This window comes from Vipera ursinii, assembly GCF_947247035.1.
Source record: "Vipera ursinii genome assembly, chromosome: 7".
Taxonomy (NCBI): domain Eukaryota; kingdom Metazoa; phylum Chordata; class Lepidosauria; order Squamata; family Viperidae; genus Vipera; species Vipera ursinii.
This window is the reverse complement of record NC_139521.1, coordinates 33,305,939-33,328,529: the sequence shown is the minus strand read 5'-3', so window position 1 is coordinate 33,328,529 and position 22,591 is coordinate 33,305,939. Positions and strand designations below refer to the sequence as shown.

The 22,591-nt window shown below is 39.0% G+C and overlaps 1 protein-coding gene across 8 annotated transcripts in view; it reads left to right on the top strand.

Moving 5' to 3' along the window:
* Positions 1-17,729, top strand: part of IRF2 (interferon regulatory factor 2) — a 38,978-nt gene extending 21,249 nt beyond the window's left edge. For 6 of the 8 annotated variants that reach the window (XM_083367454.1, XM_083367456.1, XM_083367458.1 and 3 more), the window contains 8 exons: positions 836-930; positions 2,153-2,252; positions 4,032-4,208; positions 6,442-6,488; positions 8,247-8,361; positions 9,635-9,796; positions 11,217-11,266; positions 16,082-17,729. In XM_083367454.1, the coding sequence (XP_083223580.1) occupies positions 844-930; positions 2,153-2,252; positions 4,032-4,208; positions 6,442-6,488; positions 8,247-8,361; positions 9,635-9,796; positions 11,217-11,266; positions 16,082-16,402 (1,059 nt within the window). In that variant the 5' untranslated portion in view covers positions 836-843 and the 3' untranslated portion in view covers positions 16,403-17,729. Of the gene's footprint in view, positions 1-12; positions 136-835; positions 931-2,152; positions 2,253-4,031; positions 4,209-6,441; positions 6,489-8,246; positions 8,362-9,634; positions 9,797-11,216; positions 11,267-16,081 lie in introns of those variants that run through there. The other 2 variants (XM_083367457.1, XM_083367452.1) reach the window with 2 other exon arrangements.
* Positions 17,730-22,591: the final 4,862 nt, after the last annotated feature.

The window sequence follows — 22,591 nt, the reverse complement described above, 5'->3', positions numbered from 1 at the left end:
CTTACATGTCCACTTTCTAACTGTTGATCTGGTGTGAAGTCAGTTCTGTATTCAACCTAGCCTAGCATATCGGTTTATTTTCTTGAAGCGTGACAACATCTGTCCAGAGGTTATGACATTGCTGAATCATACATTGTAAGCATGTAATATATGCTGTCTAGAATGACTGTGGTATCATTTTACTGATGAACTATATTGCAGGTACATAATTTATGATCCCTTTTGCTCTCTGGACACTGTTATGGTTTATGGTACCTGATAAATGATTCTAATCTCAATAAACTAAATAAAAATAGGTTGATGTATTCTTGGCAAAGTATAAAGGGCCCAACAATCTGATCCACATTCATTCACCAATGTCTGCTTGGACTGAGTTCCTTGGATAACTCCCAGTTAGTGTATAAGCTTATAGGGTATAAGGTTAGAAACTTTACCAGTCTTAGCTTTAACGTATTTTCCCAATTATGTGTGTATAAATATGCCAAAATTCTCACTGATGTCTTACGAAAAAAGTTGGGGGTACACTTAGCTTTTCCCTTGAGATCAGCAAGATTCAAAGAGGGCTTAACTTTTCTTACGAAGATATTCTTAAGCTGAAGGAGTGTTGAAAATTGTCAACAGATGTAGACATTTCACTGATTCAGTATAAGGTAAATGCTCATAAGGACTAAATAACCATTCAGGGAAGATTAACCAAGATTCAATCTGTTGATATGAAGGCCTTGATATTGTTTTACTGTAGATCAAAACCTTCAGCATTCATTGGCTTGAGTATTTAATCAAAAGGAAATATGAATTTGGCTTTCAAAATAATCAGTACTTCCTCTTCTTGCAGAGGAAACAATGCCTGTGGAAAGAATGCGAATGCGGCCATGGCTAGAGGAACAAATAAATTCAAACAAAATCCCAGGGCTGAAATGGCTAAATGAGGTAAGGCAAGCCTGTACTTTTAAGCAGTGAGAAATAAACCAGACTGACTTTTTCTAAAGCAAGAATGTTTTGAATAGTATTTTACTACAAGCAAAATAAAAGAGCCACAGCCTTTGTTTTGCTTTTGCTTCCTAGAAGTTTAACACACACCCTGTGTGTGTGTGCCCATCCATGCACACAGAGAATTTCTTCTGGGACTAAGTGCACTTATGCGCATACCTGAGTCTTCCAAAAGATGTGACTGCATTAATTCTCCAGGAAAGGGGAGCTTTACTCATGGTAACACATTACAAAGCACTTATTTCAAATGCTTTGTTTAGCCTTAATAAAAAACACTTCGCTCACTTTAGTCAAGTCATTGTTTATAATTCTGATTTATAGAGCAGAAATAACCCAGTCACCTGATTCACTTGTAACCAGAAACTTTGCCTCCCCAATTTTTTGTATCAAACAAGGGGGTATACAGTTACATATCTCTATAAAAAGGAGGAGGATTTTAGAGGTAAGTCTTCCCTCAAGAAACTAATAAAATCTAAAAATGTTGTTTTGCAAGTATAATAACACAAACTCATTAGTACCCTAAACATGGTAGACTAAGTTAAAGTACCTCAGTCTTAATATTAATTGATTTATGCATCATGTACTAATTGTATACTGTATTATTTTGGAAGGATACCACAATTTCAAATGACAAAGAGCTGTCTCATTAGCATCCTCATTTTTAAAGATTTAAATAAATGCTTTTCCAGCTTGGCAATTTAAGATGTGTGGATTTAAACTCCCAGGATCCTCCAACCAGCAACAGAATTCTGAGAGTTGAAGTCCACACAAGCCAAGTTTGAGAAACACCTATTTAAAAATTCTATCATCTCTTGTTTGCTGTCCCAGAATACTCTTATTCCAGCATCTCTCTGTCTCTTCTTCTAAACCCTATTTTTAAAATGTGGATTGCACCAATCACTGTGTTCATTTTCTAAGAATGCTGCTTGTGGTATGTGAACCAAAGAAGCAATATTATAAATAAAGTAAATGCTATGGGCAAATTGTCAAATTGCCTTTAAAAAGTAAAATATTTAAAAATATACAAAGAAATCTAAAAGAGCCTGGCAGCATCCAGAGATGTGTCCTTAAACATTTGGGTGGTCTAACTTTGCTTTAAGTACCTTAAGATTTAAGCTTGTGAGCTAATTCTTTATGTGTCCTATTTGTTCCCTACCCCCAGGAAAAGAAGATTTTTCAGATTCCTTGGATGCATGCCGCACGTCATGGTTGGGATGTTGAGAAAGATGCTCCTTTATTTCGGAATTGGGCCATTCACACTGGTATGGGAAACGTATTTTTACTGGGGCAGTTTCTCATTGAATTTCTGTATTTTTCTTATTGATACTACTTTCTGTTTTGCTGTTCTGTGTGATCAGACTCATTAGTACCCTAAACATAGTAGAGTAAGTTAAAGTGCCCTCTCTGTTTCAAATGGATGGAGCAGTATTTTTCAACCCCGGAAACTTGAAAATGTGTAGACTTCAACTCCCAGAATTCTCCAGCCAAGATGGCTGCCTGGGAAAGTCCTCACATCTTCAAGTTGCTGATGTTGAGAAACACTGGGATAGAGAGTCTTTGAAGTATAGCAAAGTCCTTAACTATCAGGTGTGTCCATGTGCTTTGCTCCTGAAAATTGATTTCTGGGACCACATGTGGGTAAATATGGACTATCAATGAGAACCTTGCTGGTTTGCTTATCTAGAACAATGGTTCTCAATCTTTTCTTCACCACGGGACCCCCTTTAAGTACCTTTTGTGGCCCTGGACCACCAAGACTTAACTCAAGATTTAAATCATAACATTTATTCAAGCCTTCACGGACCTCTTGTGATGACATCACGGACCTCCAGGGGTCAATGGACCACAGGTTGAGAAGCACTGATCTAGAATTCTGTGTAGCTGTAAAGTCTTTAAAAGGTATTGGTTCTGACTCCTCTATCGCAAATACCTGAGTTGTGAAACCAAAAGAAAGTAAATCCTCCCTATCCATATGCTGGAGGTGCTTTGGCCCTCAATCCCCACTTCTTAAGAATTACCACACTTGAATATGGGGATACGCTTGTGGCCTACAAAAAGCATTTTGTTATATTTGACCTTTGGGCAGGTGCAAAAAACAGTCAAATATACAGTTAACTTCCAGAAGTTGGATTCAAGGACATGAGTAAGGGTGGAGCAGGTTCAATGGGCTCCAGGTAAGTCTGCCTTGGGAGTACTTGTCAATTGATACCACTTCCACATAGGTGATGGAACAACTTAGGTTCAATCCAGGACATCTTCAGCTCATGCTGAACTCTTCTTGGCAGTGTGCAGCCCAGTTAACCCTTACATTTCTTCAATGTTTTTGTTAGCTCTTTAGGAATAGTTTTTGGCAGATTAAGCCAATAACGTTATGGGCTTATATCAGAAAATCTCCAAAGCACCTGAAAGTCTCCCAAGCACCTGAAGGTGGAATAAGAAGCAATGATTGGAAACTAATCAAGGAAAGAACCAACCTAGAATTAAGGAGACATTTCCTGACTGATAGAACAATTAATGGAACAGCTTGCCTCCAGAAATTGTAGGTGCTCCATCACTGGAGATTTTTAAGAAAGATTGGGCAATCATTTGTTGGTAATGATATAGGATTTCCTGCTTGAGCAGGGGGTTGGACTAGAACAGACACGTCAAACTCGCGATGTCACGTGACGGTTTTGCCATTGCCGGCAGTGGGGTGGGCGTGGCTTCCAGATGACGCAGCTGGCCCATGGGCCGGCAGTTTGACACCCCTGGACTAGGAGACCTCCGAGGTCCTTTCCAACTCTGTTGTTAAAATGTCCATCAATGTTTAATTGAAACTGATTTTGAGGCTCTTTAATGGGAGGCACTCCACAAATATTTTAAAGAAGAATTCTGTATCAGTTTTTCACAGTTCCTGTCTTTCTGTGGCCTTTGTTTGCAGTGCATTTCCTTCCCCTCGTCAAATTAATCATTGATTTTTAAACCGGTGTTGCAACAACACTCTCTTCCACTTCAAGATAAAGTCTGGTTACCAAGATTTTTTTCCTTCCCTTTTTGCTTAGGAAAGTACCAGCCAGGAGTCGATAAAGCAGATCCAAAAACATGGAAAGCCAATTTTCGATGTGCGATGAACTCCTTGCCAGATATAGAAGAAGTTAAAGACAAAAGCATCAAGAAAGGCAACAATGCTTTCAGAGTGTATCGGATGTTGCCGTTATCCGAGAGGCCTTCTAAGAAAGGTAAACGAAAGTACTATGATAATTAGTGACTTGTTGGACATCAGCTAACTGTTTTTTAAGAGACTTCCCAATAAATTGAGACTCCAGTTCACAGAATTTCCACTTGATCAAAACAAATAAAGCTTACAGCCACAACACACTTAGGAAACCAGAGGGGAAATCTGGGAAAAGACAGATTAGGCGCATGTGGATAATTAGGCAGGCATTCTTTATTTGGTCACAGGCACATCTACTAAGTTTATGCAACCACCTAAGAAGAAGAAAAATTTAAAGAAGTCTTCAAATTCATTTCCATCCTTCCCTTCAGCTGTGCAGATGAGTGTAAATAGTCTTGGCTCCATCAGCGTTTCATATTAGTGCAGGTTCGCATCCCACCAAGCTCAAGGTTGACTCAGCCTTCCATCCTTCTGAGGTAGGTAAAATGAGGACCCAGATTGTTGGGGGCAATTAAGCTGACTTTGTAATAATGCCGCTTGGGAGGGGGCGAAAGCCCTAATAAGCAGGCATATACATAGAATGAAGGCTACTGCTAAGCTTGTAAGCCGCCCTGAGTCTTCGGAGAAGGGCGGGATATAAATGGAATTAAAATAAAAAATAAAATATGACACCATCAAATTGCATATTTTTTCCTGTTCTTAAAACTGATAACCAAAGAAGAAAAGGAAAGCTGCGCACGGTCCAGCAGATGACAGTACTGAATTAATTCCTAGCACCCCCAGTTTTTTTTTTAAAAAATGACCCTTTTCAGAAAATGGGGAAAAGTCTTTCATTGCTAATCAGAATAGAAAATATTGTAAATGATGATAAGAACCCCGGCATTCATCCCCTTCTGATAATATAATAATGATATGAATTATTTTCAAAGAAATGCAGTAGGATCAAAACCATGATAGCCCCAGTGATACATTGTTCACCTTCCTGGCATGAATAATTACAAATGGAAATTTTACATGAGATGCCAAAGTCTCATAAGATTTTGCAGAAAATTTTAGCTTCTTTATTTCCTGTTGCTTTGGCAGCTGGTGGTTAGAAAAGTATAGTGTCTTATTATTTGGGAAGACAACCCCAGAAACTGGAAAAAAATCCCAATAATACTAGCTATTGTATTTCCAATGTAAAGAGGATATACCCTGCAGTGTAAGTTTTGGGAAAGAGAGTTAAGAATTACTCACCTGTTATGCCACCTGCCCCTGTTCAAAGGAATATCAGCAACGTGGAGTAAAATCCGATGCCTCTGTAGAACTAGCCTCTAGTTTTGGAGCATGGGCTTCACTATTTCTTCATTATCTAATTTAGAGAGATAGTTTCCCATTATAAATTTTAATTCTTCAATCTTTTTATTTGCCTCCAAGAGCTGATCAAATATAGCAATAACTGTTTGTGCTGTCAAGAGGCAATTCTTGGCAATCAAGTCCAAGTCTCCCTTAAAATTGCTCTTAATATTATCCTTGTTCTCCCCTCCGTCTCCTATTGGAGCTTCATTTTCCACAGAAAGGCAGTCATCCTCCTCCCAATCCAGTAAGGAGAGGTTACAAGGGGAAAAGAGAAAAAAAAGGAGGCTTGCAGTGTTCACTATCTGAAATAAGTCCTTTATCTTTGGTTGTCTGGGTGACTTGCGGCCATGTTGTGTTTAAGGTTTATCCAATTTATGCCTCCTTTTAAACTTTATTTTTGAGTCCCTTTTGGCTTTTACTATTAGCTTTTGTTTTGGCTTCCTTGGGTAGTTTAAAGGATTTTAAAACATACTCCCAGTTCATCGGCAAGTGCTTGAAGCTGATAAGTTAAGGAACTCGTAGTCTAAAACCTAATCCTACCTAATCCTAAATCTAAAATCAAAATTACTACTCCTAGTAAACCTTTACTAATTAATAGTTAATATTAGATAAAAATGAACTATTTTATAATCATACAAAAGTTACTAAAATAAGAGAATGAGGAGCTTACTAAAAGAGCTGTTACATGGCAACCAACTTTGGCAGTAATCCCAGTGTAGAGAGGGATCTCATTCCTCATTGACATGGGGAATCTTGGAAAATAATGTCAGTTCTGTTTGTCTATCTTCATGTATTTTCAGTATGATTTGAACAAGTAGCATTTTTCAAGTATTATTGACCTGATTGTTATTATGTTAAATTCAGGTGAAAATCTTTTATTTGCAAAGAATAGACTTAAGCCAAGATGACTAATTTTTGTCAGGAAATGACTGTAAATATCTTTTCTTACATTTCTACAGGAAAGAAACCCAAGTCTGACAAGGAAGATAAAATTAAACAAATTAAGGTATTTTTTGTTACCATTTCAAAGCTAAAGAAGATGTATACCACTTCTGAATTTATGATACAGAAATTTCCAAAACATTCTGAAAACTTATTTCAGTTTATTATTCAGTCTCCTTTTCTCAAATCCATGATTATTGAAATGAAAACCAAAGTGTAGCAGCATGATAAGACGCTCTCATCAAAATATGTTTCTAATCATTGAATTTAGACTATTCTGCTGGCTCATGAAATTTTTTGACTTTTTTTTTGGTTATTCATATTTCTAGTTACTGAACTCTTGGCAAATAGCACCATGATGGGTAGTGGTCTTGCATTCACAAAAGTATGTGTAGTACTCAAATCTCTCTAGGAGGACACAATGTGATAATTGCCAGTTGCTTGTGTGTTACATAATTGGTTGTGTTTTTGAAAGGTTAATTCTCATAATATATTCTGCACAAAGAATTAAACAAGGCAGAGTCCTTTCTCTTCGTCTTGTCGGCACATATGTCATTAGTAACAGCCTATACCGGGGTATAGCTGGCTCAGGAATTCTGGGAGTTGAAGTCCACGAGTCATAAAAGAGCCAAGGTTGTGTACCCCTGGCCTATACAGTTATCTGACTACACTTTCCAATGTGGATAGGCGTTAACTACACAGTTTCAGTACTATGTTTGCAGGCTTCAGGAACAGAAACAGAAATATAGAATTTTGCCATATGAGGAGGCAAGAAGCTTCCTTCTCAGGCAGCAGATGTTTGTTTTATTGGAAAGACCCAAATCAGTTATGATTTCTGTTTTCCTGTTGTATCTATCTCTGTTTTTATTATATTGTACTTTTGCTGTGGGTGAACGTTATGGTTGATAATTGTAATGACTTGTTAAATACTCTGACTAAGGCACAAGTACTGGAAGGGCAAGTTATTCAATGTAATGATTATTTCTGTTGTTAAAAATATATTTTAGTTAACAGAATAAGTATTTTATTATGAACATATTATTAAGAAGTCTAACTCGGGAACTAGGACATTTTCTTCCTTTTCATAGTGTCATAGTTTATACCTACAACCTTCTATATCAGCAACTAGAAATTAGAGGAACCTCTCAGTGATCAAAATGAAGGAGGGTTTTATTTCTATTACTTTCTTTTTCCTTTGAAGGATAAGGAACAAAAACCCCTAAAGGGATGAAAACAAACACAAGAATTCTTTCTTGTCCTGGACTACCAAATATACAATCAGAAATTGATTAAAAAGGGGGATTTCCTTGTCCATGTTGCATTTTTCTTGTAAAGAAAGAACATGTACTACTATCAAAGGGCATTTTGTGGCTTTAAGACCCTGGGATTTTTGCATTGAGGCCGATGCCCAAGAGTGCTTAATTAAGTTTTATGGATTTGATTTTGCAGGAAGTAGAAATTTGCTAAGTTCACGCATCTTAGTTAGAACCATGAGTTTATTTGGAAGGCTATGATAAATATTTAATAAGAGTTGTTGGAGATGGTGATACCTAAGTTAATTTCTTAATGCAAAGCATATTTCTTAGAAGTCCTCTGAATAAACTGTGTGCATTGCCTTTCTGAATGCAGAATATTTTTATGAATAAAATGGCTGGTGTTTCAGTTCTGAGATTGGACAGCATGAGACACTAGTCTGCTTTAACTTGATCTGCAGAATGCCAAAGGAATGGTATGGGATAGGTTTAGCTGATGACTAGCCAGGAGATGACATATATTTCTGAGTGCCTACTAATGTATCATCCTTCCATTGCTTTCTTTCTAGCAAGAACCAGAGGAGTGCTCTTATCAGCTGAGTAATGGAACAAGTCCAGAGTTTTCTAATTACTGCTTGTCTTCTGCAATAAAAACTGAAGTCGACAGTACAATAAACATTGTAGGTAAGCAGCTCCAGTAGACCGGCCCATTCTTTTCCTTGTGTGGCAAACTTCTAGACCAAGGATTTTGACTTTTAAAGTTCAGTTTTCATACTAAACAGTAATATATCAGATGTATCATAGCAACAGAATAATTAGGTCTTGGTTTAGTTAGGAATCTTGAACAAAACTCCTGGGAAATGGTAAATGTGAAAGAAGAAATTTAACAGTTTGTCTAGCAGTTATTTGGCTACAGATTTAGTCCTGCTTAGAGCAGACCCATCGGAGTTATGAATCATGAGTTCCACTGTATCTTTTCGAACACAAATAAGACTGCAGATCAGCAGACTTTGGATGGGCAACCCTGAACATAAGATTTTCGGAATTTTTTCACCTGGGTGACGAGAGAATTCTGATCTGAGTGGGAAAATTCTCACTTTAGAAACTCTCCTTCCTTCCCTCGGGGCTTCCAAAACCCATCCTTTCTAATCTGACAATTTCCAAATGACGTTATTATAAAAATGGCCCAAGGATTACTGTAAATATGACTGTAGAACTATAAAACCCAATGTTCCTCGAACACATATTATACACCTACCCTGAACCTGGGATAGAGAAAATATGCTGTGGATAGTCAAAGAAAAATGCAAATCTTGTTCTCCGGACCTCCTGTTGGAATGAACTTAGCGACTCTTTGGGTATATTGGAGGTGTTGAAAGGTGTTGAAAAACACAAATGTGGCGGAGTGCTTTAAAACAGGGTCATTTTTTTTAAGCTAGAATACATCTTTAACTGAAGAAAAAAATAATACCTGTTCTCATTCACAAAATACAATTTTAGTACACTAAGTGATTAATTTATTAGATTTCTTCCCTTTCTTTGATTAGTTCAGTGCCAAGGTTAGATGGCCTCTGCAAACTATGGTTTTGCTAATGATCACCCTTCTTCCCTCCCTCCTTTCCTCCCTTTTGGACCATGTTGCCTGAAGTAGTAAAAAGGTACTCTTCCTGTACATACAAGCTTCATCCACTATCAAAATTCTGAGATGCCCTCCCATACTGTATGTGTGAGGTGGTTAAGGTGCTGTAATAAAATATTCACAACAAGCTGATTGACTCCGAGTAGTAATGGGGAAAGAATGACTCAGTAAAATTTGGTAAAGTAGATTATCTGATGTTTTCTCATTTTATGGTATAAAATATGATAACCATAGTGCATTCAGAATCACTGAAAAATATGCTATTAGTTCATATGACTGCATGTCATCACCATTATTATAATTTGCTCTCATATCCAGTTGTAGGAGAATCACACTTTGAGGTTGGTTCTGGGGATCACATGATAGTTCCCAATCCTCCAGATATTTGCCAAGTAGTAGAGGTAACGACAGAATGTGATGACCAGCCCAGCTCCATGAGTCAATTATATCCACTACAGATCTCTCCTGTCTCCTATGCAGGTCAGTAGCTTTGTAATTAGAATTTTTAACAAATGTTTCCTTTTCTGCTTAGGTTACTTGGAAGTGATTTTATTGTTGCGCTGGGAAAAGCATAGTAATCATACTTGTTCGAGCAAGCCGGCCTAGCCTGAGGGGGGATTGGTGGGGTTTTTTATCATTTGTATTGGGGTTTTTACTATGTATCAATTGTATTTTAATCGGGCATGTATTTAATCATCTTTTAGTTTTTGTAAATTTCTGTGTTTTATTCTTGCCCTGTACACCGCCCTGAGTCCTCCGGGAGAAGGGCGGTATAGAAATATTAATAAATTAAAATTAAATTAAACAATTTTCTTCTAGGAAAGAAAGCTGTATTGAAATCAGAGATGGGAACTAAATTTGAATGCTCCTTAAAAGTACTTAAAATTAAATTTAATAAAACTCAGTCAATAAAAAATTTAGTTCCTTAAAGACAGTAGCTGTTTTGAAGAGCATTTAATCTTCATTTTATTTTTATATATTTTAAACTGCCCTTGAAAATGGAAATCATTGTCATTTATATGGACTCCAGGAATGCAGATCAGGGTCTTTTTTGTATTTCCCTATGTGAAATCTAAGACTCAATCTGAGACCTATTGTATGTAATGCAGCTGCTTTACCAATGATTTAGTCTTTATCTGCTATTATGCATAAAATCTTGTCATGCGTTTTGTCTTTCAGGTATATCACAATACAGCCAAAGACAAATAATGTTTGGTAAAACATAATTTACTAGGAAATCAATGTATCTTCAGTTGAAAAAAGCAGCCTTAAGTCTAGATCAGGGGTAGGCAACCTTGGCTCTTTTATGACTTGTGGACCAACTCCCAGAATTCCTGAGCCAGCATGGCTCAGCATGGAAACCTCTCCCTTCCCCCCAGCATGGCTGGCTCAGGAATTCTGGGAGTTGAAGTCCACGAGTCATAAAAGAGCCAAGGTTGCCTACCCCTGGTCTAGATAAACATTATCAAGTAAAATAAGTTTTACTGTTTCTTGGGCATGGAGCCAATAACATTACTTGCAAGTAAGCCATAGTAATGTGCAGAGTCTCTATGTACAATCATGGCTGCAAATGCAGGGATAGTTGAAAATAACCTCTTGATCCTGAACCAAGTTTACACATAGTAGTAGTGTTTGCCTTTGGCCCTCAGATGCAAGCAATTCTATTGCTTTTTTAAAAAAATAAGACTACTCATTTTAGATTACTTTTTTCCCTCGGTCCCAGTGGTTAATATGATCCAACTGGTTTTACATAAATCTCATTAGACTGATATAGAATCATTTCTTGTATATGAGAAAATGTACCAATCATGGTTAAAACAAAATAACCATAGTGAATTTCTATATATATTGGCTATTCATACTTATCTAGAATTCATATTTTTATCCCTATTTTGTCCAGCAGAAAGTGAAACAACAGATAGTATGCCAAGTGATGAAGAAAAGGCACAAGTAAGTAAAACATTACCAGGTTTTCTTTTTACTGTTATAAATAGGTTTTTCCATTGCTTTTAGGAACTTTGGTTTATTGATGTTTAGAAGTCAACATCCTTTCTGTTCTTTATAAAGGTTTGCATGATGTCTTATGATGAATGGTAACAGTGTACAATAACATTTAGATGTTACTAATACAGTAATACAGTAACTGCCAACCTAGCAGTTCGAAAGCATGTAAAAATGGAAGTAGAAAAATAGGGACCACTACGGTGGGAAGGTAACGGCGTTCCGTGCGCCTTTGGCGTCTAGTCATGCTGGCCACATGACCACGGAGATGTCCTCGGACAAACGCTGGCTCTTTGGCTTTGAAACGGAGATGAGCACCGGCCCCTAGAGTTGGAAACGACTAGCACGCATGTGCGGGGGAACCTTTACCTTTACCTTTAATACAGTAATAGTAACAGATGAGGAAGGAAGCTGCATTAAATTTTCTGCATGAGCAGCATTAAAATGATTGTACCATTACAAAATGCCAAATACAAGTAGTCCTGGACTTAAAACAGTTCATTTAGTGACCATTTGAAGTTACAACAACGTTGAAAAAAATGACTTATGACCATTTTCCACAGTTACGACTTGCAGCATCCCTGTGGTCAAGTGATTAAAATTCAGATGCTTGGCAACTGACTCATATTTATGACAGCTGCCGTGTCCTGAGGTCATGTGATCATCTTTTGTGACCTGATAAGTAAATTCAATAGGGAAGCCAGATTCACTTAACAACCAAGTTGCTAACTTAACAACCGCAGTGATTCACTTAATCACTGTGGCAAGAAAAATCATTCGCTTAGCAACTGTCTTGCTTAGGAACAGAAATTTTAGGCTCAGTTGTGGTCATAGGTTGCGGACTACCTCAAACCTCTTCATAAAAAAATCTTCCCATTTGACTACCTCAAACCTCTTCATAAAAAAATCTTCCCATTTGACTTCCTCAAACCTCTTCATAAAAAAATCTTCCCATTTGACTACTTCAAACCTCTTCATAAAAAAATCTTCCCATTTTCCAAAAAGATGAAAAATAGGAACTGCCTAGGCTTTCTGGAGGGAGGAATCTTTCCTTTTTCCTCAGCAGTCACATTGGTGAAAGGGATCCTGAAGACAGCCACTACAGATGGGCTCCTTCAAACAGCCCTGTTAAGGAAGCCGAGAGTGCGATGGCTGACACATTATCCTCCAGTCAGCTGAAACCAGTCCAGAAGTCATGACTGAACTTCTCAGATATCCTTGTTTCTGATGAGGTTACTCTGTAAAAATTACAAGAAAAGTTTAAGCATCTTAACAAGAGCCATTTGAAATTCCATCACTAATAACATAGGCCGTATTTTCCCTTCTCCTCCTGTTGCAACTTGTGGCTTATGACCAAAGAGCAAGTTCAGCCACAGTATTGGCAAAATAATTTCCCCCATTTTCCCACATATCTAAAGTATTACGGTTAGGAATTTTGTAGTCAGGTTTTCCTGTCCACAAAAGATGAACAGCTTGTAAAATACAAAAAGTATAAACAAGCATTAAACATATATATAAAACAATCAAAAAATTAAAACTGAAATATTTGATATATAAGCAGCAGACAAGGGAACCGAAGCAAAAGGGAATGTGACTTTTTTCAGCCCATTGCTCTATGTTATTAGTGATAGAATATTAAAGGCAACTCTTCATCATTACAGCCAGCTTTTAGACACCAATGGACTGGACGTTACATTCCAATAAATCTGGAATGCTATGACTGCTGAAGGATCATGGCAGGTCCAACAAAGATGCAACAAGTATATTAAATAATAGATGTGGCTGCTTGGGGCAGATATATTTTTAAGCTGCTGCTGAATTTGAAAAATACCCAAAACTTTAATTCCCCATAGTTAAATTTAATTTCCAGATCATCAGGTACAGAACAGGTTTACACATCAAGCTAAAAAATAATGTGATTTCCTTTGTTTTGGCTTTCTAAGTTGGGAGGTCAGGCAATTTTGATTAACTCATCAAATCTTGATTAAGTGAACTGGCTTAGCACAGCGTGTGAACCCAGTGAGAACCTCCATTGAGAACTTCACTGTATCTTTGACAGCAGTGACTTTTCTGTAACAGATGTGAAATCTAGTAACTTCTAGGGCCGTCGTAGCACCCGGTTTGGTAATGTTCAGTACTATGCAAGTTACATAGAATTATTCCAAGCCCATCTGAATACTTACTTGCCCAGCTTGTAGATTAGGCTGAGTTGAAGAAGTAGCTAAAGGAATCTAGCTCAGAGCCAGGAGACCATTTTCCAGGGCACACATGCAACACACAAAAGGCTAGGTCAATTCCTTCTCTATTTTTGCATTTTCATTTATAATGCAGTTTTAGCCATTGAATCTCTATATAAGACATTGAACCTGGTGAATCTCTACAGAAACGATAATACTTATATGGGCTAGTAGTGGTTTGCAAAGCTCATGGGGTCAAATAAGTCATCTCAGAGTAAAATGTAAAAAATACAAACTTTCCAGATGTTGCAGCTATTTTGACATTTCAAGGAGTGGTAATGTGTAGATTTATGCATGTACAAGAGCTGCTGCTTTTCACTGGTGATCCAATTGTGGATGCACAAACGTGCATAGGCAACCCGAAATAGCCTTCCAAAGGATCACATTGTTTTCACATTTGCAAAGAATGTCCTTTAAATACTTTAGACAACCCTAATAACGATTTGAGTTATCTATTTTGGTGCAATATATATTTTCCACTTCAACTTGCTTCTTATTCTTTTTGTTATATCTTAGTCAGAAGCTGTGTCTTTTGGATTTCCTGAGTTCACATGTGCTTGAACACAATGGCAGGAAGTTCTCCTAACCATGTACATTGTATCTGGGAGATGAATAGCATTTCTATCCAGTCTTATTCACAAGTTGCATGAGAAACAATCAGGAAACAAATATTTCTTTTTTCATTGTAGTTTTTCCTCTTTATTTTTGATTTTTTTTTAAAAAAAACTGTCTGCTTTTCAAATGATAATTTCTCTCTTCTGTAAAGCCAGGGCCAAAGCTGAGCATTCTTGCTTTCTGCTGAACTTAATGAGAAAAGGTTAAACTAGGAGGTGTGTGATGGAACCATGTGGTAGATTGAAATCTTCAACTTCTCCAGAATGAAAAGAAATAATTTCAGCTACAAAATGGGGAAATTTCAATTTGCCCTTGCTGATTTTTTTCCTGGCTGGTAATATTTGTTTTGCTATATTTGCTATAAGATTGGAACAGACATGAATTTGAAGAGACCTGACCCTTAAATTTTCTATAGTAAGTCCTTGATTTACAACCACTTTTTAGCAAATGTTCAAAGTTACAGTGGCACTGAAAAAAGGGATTTACATCTGTCACAGCATCCCAATGATCATGTGATCAGAATTTGAGCACTTGGCAACTGGCATGAAAGGTCATTTGATTGCCATTTGTGAACTTCCCAGCAGGCCTCCAACCAGCAAGGTCATTGGGGAAAGCTGACTTTGTTTAACAACTGCATGATTCATTGAACAGTTATAGTGATTCGCTTAACATTCATGACAAAAAGGAGGTCATAAAACTGGGCTCTTAACAACTGCCTTACTTAGCAAAGGAAATTTTGGTCTCCATTGTGGTTATTGAGAACTACCTGCATATATTTCTTCATTCATCAGCTATGATGCTGATTTGTATAGAAGCTTTATCGGTGTTTGTTAGAAAGTCTGAACAGGGGACCTACATAACTGGGCATTTTGAAATCTTCAAAATGCCCAATCAAGTAGGTACCCTGTTCAAACTTTCTTGGAACACTTGAGTCCCCCTGTATACACATGCAGAGCTTTCCCTAAAGGCATGGAGATCAGAAGTCAGTGCTGGGAGTAGGGTCAGTGAATATGTCCAACTGGTCCTTCCACTTGTTTATGCATTGAGGAAAAATGCCCTTTTCTTTGCACACAATCATTGTCCCAAGCAACAAAACCTATATGGCACAGATTGGACTTGTTGCAACAAGATGTACAATTGAGGCAAGAAAAGTCTACCTTGTGTTTCACACACCACTGCAAGAATTCTGTCCTTGTCAGCATGCTTGCTCTTTTATGCAACAGATAACTTGAGCAATATTAGATATTTTTTAAACGTGTCAGTGCAATGCAGGTAATCATCACCTACTGACCACAATTAGGATCAGCAACTCTGTTACTAAGCACCACATTTCTAAGCAAAATGTCATGTGACCATGCCAATTTAACAACATCATTTCTGGTTCTGGTCGTTAAGCATGATATCACATAACTGCAGCTTGCAACTTCCTGCCAGCTTCCCAGTAACTTTGCTTCTCGGAAGTTGACTGTGAACGTTTGCAAATGGAAATCATGTGACTGTGGGACATTACAACTGTCATAAATGGATGCTGGTTGCCAGCTATCCAAATTGTGATCAGGTGACCAAAGTATGACCTCCATAGCTTTGAGCACTAGATGTAAATCTCTTTTTTAGTTACTGTTGTAACTTTGAATGGTCGTTGAACAAATGGACTACCTGTATACTATCTTGGGTACTGGAGTTTTGGCTAGGGACTAGGGACCAAGTTTCAAGTCCCCAGTTGATCAAAGAGCTATCTGGATGATTTTGAACTAGAGTAACCCATGGGGTTGTAGTTCTGTGATTAAAATGAGGGAAGATCACGTATGCATTGGAGCTTCCAGAAGAAACACAGGATACAGATACCATAAATAAATAAAAATATTCTAATTGAGTTAACAAAATAAGTAACTTGATCAATTCTTCTCTACAGAGTCAACTTCAGTGGGAAAAGAAAAACATCGGTGGGAAACAATATTATAGCAATTTGGGCACAAGGAATCCACCTTACTCACTTCCTAGTATGTCCACCTTTGTGACTTCTAACCAACCTGACCTCCAGGTGACCATCAAAGAAGAAAGCTGCCCTTTGCCTTATAGCAGCTCATGGCCTTCTTTTCCAGATCACCCTCTCCAACAAATAGTTTGCTCAGCTTCTACCAGCTATACTAGCAGGCCTCCAGATCATGAAAATCGGGCAAGTGTCATCAAGAAAACCTCAGATATCACCCAGTCAAGAGTCAAGAGCAGCTAAGCCATTCACTGATATGTTGCTGGCAGATGGTATCTTATGGCTTTGAGGAGCATATCTAGTGGGTGCTCTACAAATTTAAAGAAAACCTGGATAGTACAGGATATGACTGTGTTCAACTCCAGCATTGGAGCATCTTAAACTCAGGACTCTGACCATCAGAATGTCGGAGTTCCAAGATTACAGCCCAGGGAATGGAGGTTCACTTTGAAATGTATCGCCAAGCTTCATCAAGCATCCCTCCCAACAATTCCTCCAAACAGAAGCACTTCACTTCTTGCAGCCACCCTAATGAACCTCAAACCTTTGGAATGAAAGAGAAAATGTGAACTTGCTGGATTTTTTTTCTGCAGAATCTATTGTTAATATGTACATAATGCAGCACTAGCAATATTGCAGTCTGCTTTCGCACCTTATTAAAAAAAATAGCACTTGCAAAAAAGGCCTTTTATTAATTAATGGCACATTTAAAGCTCCAGGTTTGATCTCTCCGAGGGCTTTTCTGACATATGTAGCCTTGGAATCTGGAAATACGAATTAAAAAGGAAGGTAAAACTTCCCATGTACATTTCACAGATTGTTCTGAAGAGTGCTTGTCTTATTTGTGTCTAATCTGCTATGCTTGAAATCTGTGTGGTACAATAGAAGAAAATCTATTACAGATATATTATGCAAATTCCTAGGTTTTAAAGAAAGAAAAAATTACCCTAATTCTAACCAGAGTAAACTTTTTTATTTTTTTATACAGTGTAATATTTTATTCAAAGTAAAATTCTAAAGTGAATATAATTGTTTCAAGTTTTTTATCTTTTCTACAGCAAATTTATAATTTTACAATTTAGTGTTTGGTTGTCAACAACTATCACATCTTTGTGGCACATTTCTTTTTTTCATTTTCTTCCTTTCTTGCTCTTCCTCTCTTCCTCTCCTTTTTACAATTTGTAAAGGTGAAATAATGAGTTTTATGTAGCAATCGAAGTATCCTGTGGATTGATAATAAATATTACATATAGCTAAATTTTAAATAAATACGTTGTCTACATTTATGAAATGATCAGAAATCCTATAAGGGGTAAGTTGAGAAATATTTTGATGAGCAACAAGCTTGAGCAAGGAGGAGAGAATGATGAATGTCTGGGCTAAAAACTGTATTGAAAACACAAATATTTAACAAAATGCCATGGAATTCAATCGGAGAATTATATTCAGCAGGTCCTGAAATAAAATGAATAATATTTCCTAGTTTTCAAACATGGAACATGTTAAACAGCCTCATGCCTCCTTTCAAATAAAATACTTCATATTTAATTTATGAATTGTTAAAAGTACACAATGTGTCATTTTTTCCCAGAATTTCAAATACATGTGCTGAGGTTTGGGGTAGTACTTTGCAATTGAGCTGGAAAATCAAAAGACATGAAATTCCTTCTGATTTCCTCACCACAAATAGATCCCACTGCTTTAAAGAAGGGCTGTGCTCCCACCCCAAATATCATGAAGCACTTTTTCAGAATAATTTTTGAAGCACATCCTAGTTCATATCCAATTTGCAGATCAGAATATCTTTATACCAGTTTTAGGAAAGGGTCAAAAGTGTAGCAAAAAGACTGACAGAGCAACTTTAATGTTAACTGATAGACAACATGGTAGCTTTAATTCTGAATTGTAATTAAACAAAGATTCTATAGGGTTAAGGTTATGGTTATGATTCCCACTTATTCTCTATAATTGGATTAAGAGATTAACCCAAGTATGGAGCTGAACAGCATACAACACCAGCAAACAAATCTCAGGCTTTAATAGTGGAAAATGTTTAAAGATACAGGAAGAACAGGAACAAATTAGACCAGACATAAAACACCTTCAAACTTGAAGATTATACTTGGTTTATTTTTAAAACCAGTAAAAACCTGAGACAAATATAGAAAATGCATTTTATGAAAAGATACTTAGCCTAGAAATACTGAAGATATACAAGGGGGTTTGTCTGGTTAGTGAAATGGGCATCAGTGGAACAGATGTTACAGGGCCATTTTTAGAACCAATTTGGAAAAAGCATGGCTGTATGAAGAAAAATAGGATTGCTCACACACTGTTGGACATCTCCCATTCAACGACTGTTCTTTTGAAAATATCTTTCTTTGGCACACATCAAGAGATCTAGTGACAGATCTACCTTGTGGTTATACCTGAGTTGTGGTTGTTATTGTTGTTGTTGTTGTTATTATTATTATTATTATTATTATTATTATTATTATTATTATTATTATTATTATATATGGCAATTCTTTCAAATAGTTATTTGAAGTCTATATTGGCCTTTGACTATGCACAGAAATATTTTTCACATGAAATGGTTCCCAAATAGGGCCTGACAATCTCTGGTGGTCTACAAGGATTGTTCTTTGGATACCAAAAATCTCACAAGATTGCATTTTTGCTTGAAATATCATGTGATTTCAGCATACGTATATGCCCCAAACCTTGCAATATTGCAACTAAGAATACCAACATTCTGTGTGATTCAATGATTATGAGATCAGTAACTATACTTTTCTAAAAAATTAAAGATTTCACATTTGCTGTGATGTCCACAGCCATCATGCGGTCTTCACTGGCTTATTCAATCCTCAAAACCTGATAATGAAGCAAATCCACATAAATGCGAAGGCTAAGAATTGGTCTTTGAAGGTTTTTTTTTTACAGAAACCAATTTTTAATTCAAATGTAAAACATACCAACAAAACAATTGTTTCAAATGCTTTTCTATTATTTTCTATTCATTTTAACCAGAACAATCTACTGTACTTGCATCAGGGCTCAAAGACAATTCCTTTGTTTCTCTAAAACATTAAGCATGGTTGTAGATTGTTTTATGTCTAAATTTTGAAGTACATTTTTAACACTCCCCAAATAGGAATGTTGAAATAAAATTTTGTTTTGGAAAGTAGTAAAATAAACACGGTTGGTTTAAGAAGTTCAGTTTGATTTGCTACCATTTGCTTTAATCATCTGTGGATAGATTAGAAACTGGTGTGGTACGCTAAAAATAAAATGCAAATAAGTTAAGAAATTGCAAACCAAGTCTTTCTTTGAAGACAATCTGGCCATTAGCGTTGGTACAATAGATAAGTGTTTCCAACTCATATACAACTAAAACAAATTAGGACCTGATGCATGTGCCATGCTGAGTCATTCATATGCTCAGACAAAAGAAGTACAACACAGTGTTGTTTAGATTCTAACCAACAACTCGTAGTTCAAAATTTCTTAAAATACTGTTGAGATGGAATAGTTATTATAATGCCAGTGATTTGTCTTTAATTAGTAATATAAATATATATTAAAGCAGTTCTTGGAATTTAAGAAAGTTTATTCAATGGAACAATTAATCCTAGGTAAAATAGGCTGATGTTCCTTAATATGTAGAAGACATATAGGAAACTGAATTCAGTTTCCTGAATTCAATTCCTAAATTCAGAGAAAGGGATATTTCATTGCTAATTATTTTACCAGTTATTGGCAAAAGTGCAGCAGCCACCAATATAAAAAGTTATATAAAGGGTCACAAATGTTTTCATGTTATTTATTTACAAGAATGCATCTGCTACAAATAAATGACACATTATTTTACAGCTATTGCTGATTCCTTTTTTCTTTCTCATGATTTCATTTATCTTTATAGAACAGAAAAAATAGTTTTATCTCCGTTTTGTTCCTGTCTATGTGAAAATATTTAATGACAGTGGGAGCCGCGTGCGCGTGTCCATGCACGTGCATGCGCAAAAAATGTTTCTTGCGCATGCGCGGACGTGCGCGGTTGCCTTTTTTTAATGTGTGATGGAACCGGTTCCCGGTTGCGCGACGGCAACGCCCCGTCTGCAAAGCTGCCGAAAGCGGCAGCTTTGCAGACGGGCCGTGGCACCTTTTGCAACAAGCGGGGCCGCTACCCATTCCGAGAGGTGCGCGCACACCTCCCCAAACCTCCCCAAACATCGGCAGGTCTCCGTACCTCCGCGCGAACGGGCAGTGGCCCCGCTTGTTGCGAAAGCTGCCGCGGCCCATCTGCAAAGCTGCCGCTTTCGGCAGCTTTGCAGACGGGCTGCTGCCCGTTCGCGCAGAGGTACGGAGACCTGCCGACGTTTGGGGAGGTGCGCGCACACCTCTCCCAAGCCGCCGCCGTCCGGAGACCTGCTGATGTTTGAGGAGGTTTGGGGAGGTGCGCGCGCACCTCTCGGAATGGGTAGCGGCCCCGCTTGTTGCGAAAGGTGCCACGGCCGGTATGCAAAGCTGCCGCTTTCAGCAGCTTTGCAGACGGGCCGCTGCCCGTTCGCGCGGAGGTACGGAGACCTGCTGACGTTTGGGGAGGTTTGGGGAGGTGTGCGCGCACCTCTCCCAAGCCACCGCCGTCCGGAGACCTGCCAACGTTTGGTTCCAGAGGGCGCTTGGGCCTATACCCATCACCCTTACCCACAGCCCAGTCGATGCTCTGGTGGAGGCCTGGGAAACGGCTGCCGCCAGGGCACTTGACTGCGTTGTACCCATGCGACCTCTGACCCGGCGCAGATCCTGTTGGGCCCCATGGTTTTCTGTGGAGCTCCGGGAGATGAAGCGTCAGAGACGAGGTCTAGAGAGCGGTTGGAGGTCCAGCCGATCCGAATCCGACCAATTGCAGTTAAGAACCTTTATTAGGTCTTATCTTGTGGCGATAAGGACGGCGAAGTCTAACTACTTTGCTGCCCTTATCGCGTCCGCAGATAATCGCCCGGCCGCCCTGTTTAGGGTGACTCGCTCCCTCCTTAACCAGGAGGTGAGAGAGGATCCCTTGCAGGGACGAGCCGAGGAGTTTAGTCATCATCTGGCGGACAAAATCGCTCAGATCCGGACTGGTCTGGACTCTGACTGGGCAGAGTCTGATGTGGAGGAATCGGGCGGTCTTGAGCACGTTATCTGGACTGAGTTCGACCCTGTTTCCCCTGATGATGTGGACAGGATCATGGAGAGACTGAGCACCACCACCTGTTTGTTGGATCCGTGCCCCTCCTGGCTAGCTTATGCGGCTCGGGAGGGGACACGAGGCTGGTTCCATGCAGTAATAACTGCTTCTTTGAAGGAGGGTGTCTTCCCTGCCACCTTGAAGGAGGCGGTGGTGAGACCCCTCCTCAAGAAGCCTGCTTTGGACCCGGCTGTTTTAAATAACTATCGTCCAGTCTCCAACCTTCGCTTTTTGGCGAAGGTTGTTGAGAGTGTGGTGGCGCATCAGCTTCCTCTGTTCCTGGAGGAAACTGATTATCTGGACCCGTACCAATCGGGTTTCAGGCCCGGACACAGCACGGAGACGGCATTGGTCGCACTGGTGAATGATCTCTGGAGGGCAAGGGACAGGGGTTGCTCCTCTGTCCTGGTCCTATTAGATCTCTCAGCGGCTTTCGATACCATCGACCATGGTATCCTGCTGCGACGTCTCAGGGCGTTGGGAGTGGGAGGCACTGTTTTACGGTGGTTCTCCTACCTCCAGGGCCGCTCGCAGTCGGTGTTGACGGGAGAGCAGAGATCCGCCCCGAGGCCTCTCATTTGTGGAGTCCCTCAGGGGTCAGTTCTCTCGCCTCTCCTATTCAACATCTATATGAAGCCGCTGGGCAAGATCATTCGTGGTTTCGGGGTGGGGTATCATCAGTACGCTGATGATACCCAACTTTTTCTTTCCACCCCGAACCAACCCAGTGATGCCCTCGCCGTGATGTCCCGGTGCCTGGAGGCGGTTCAGGTCTGGATGGGGAGAAACAGGCTTCGTCTCAATCCCGCCAAGACTGAGTGGCTGTGCATATCGGCATCTCGGGCTAACCAGACTATTCCACCTCTAACGATGGGGGGTGAGGTGTTACCCCCCGTTGATAGGGCTCACAACTTGGGCGTCCTCCTGGATTCACGACTCAATTTTGAAGACCACATAGGAGCCATGACCAGGGGGGCTTTTGGACAGGTTCGCCTGGTGCGCCAGTTGCGTCCCTATCTGGACCGAGATGCCCTACGCACAGTTACTCATGCGCTTGTGACCTCCCGTCTGGACTAGTGTGACGCTCTCTACATGGGGCTGCCCTTGAAGACCACTCGGAGGCTTCAACTGGTGCAGAATGCGGCCACGCGAGTTGTAATGGGAGTCTCCCGATACTCCCATGTAACACCTCTACT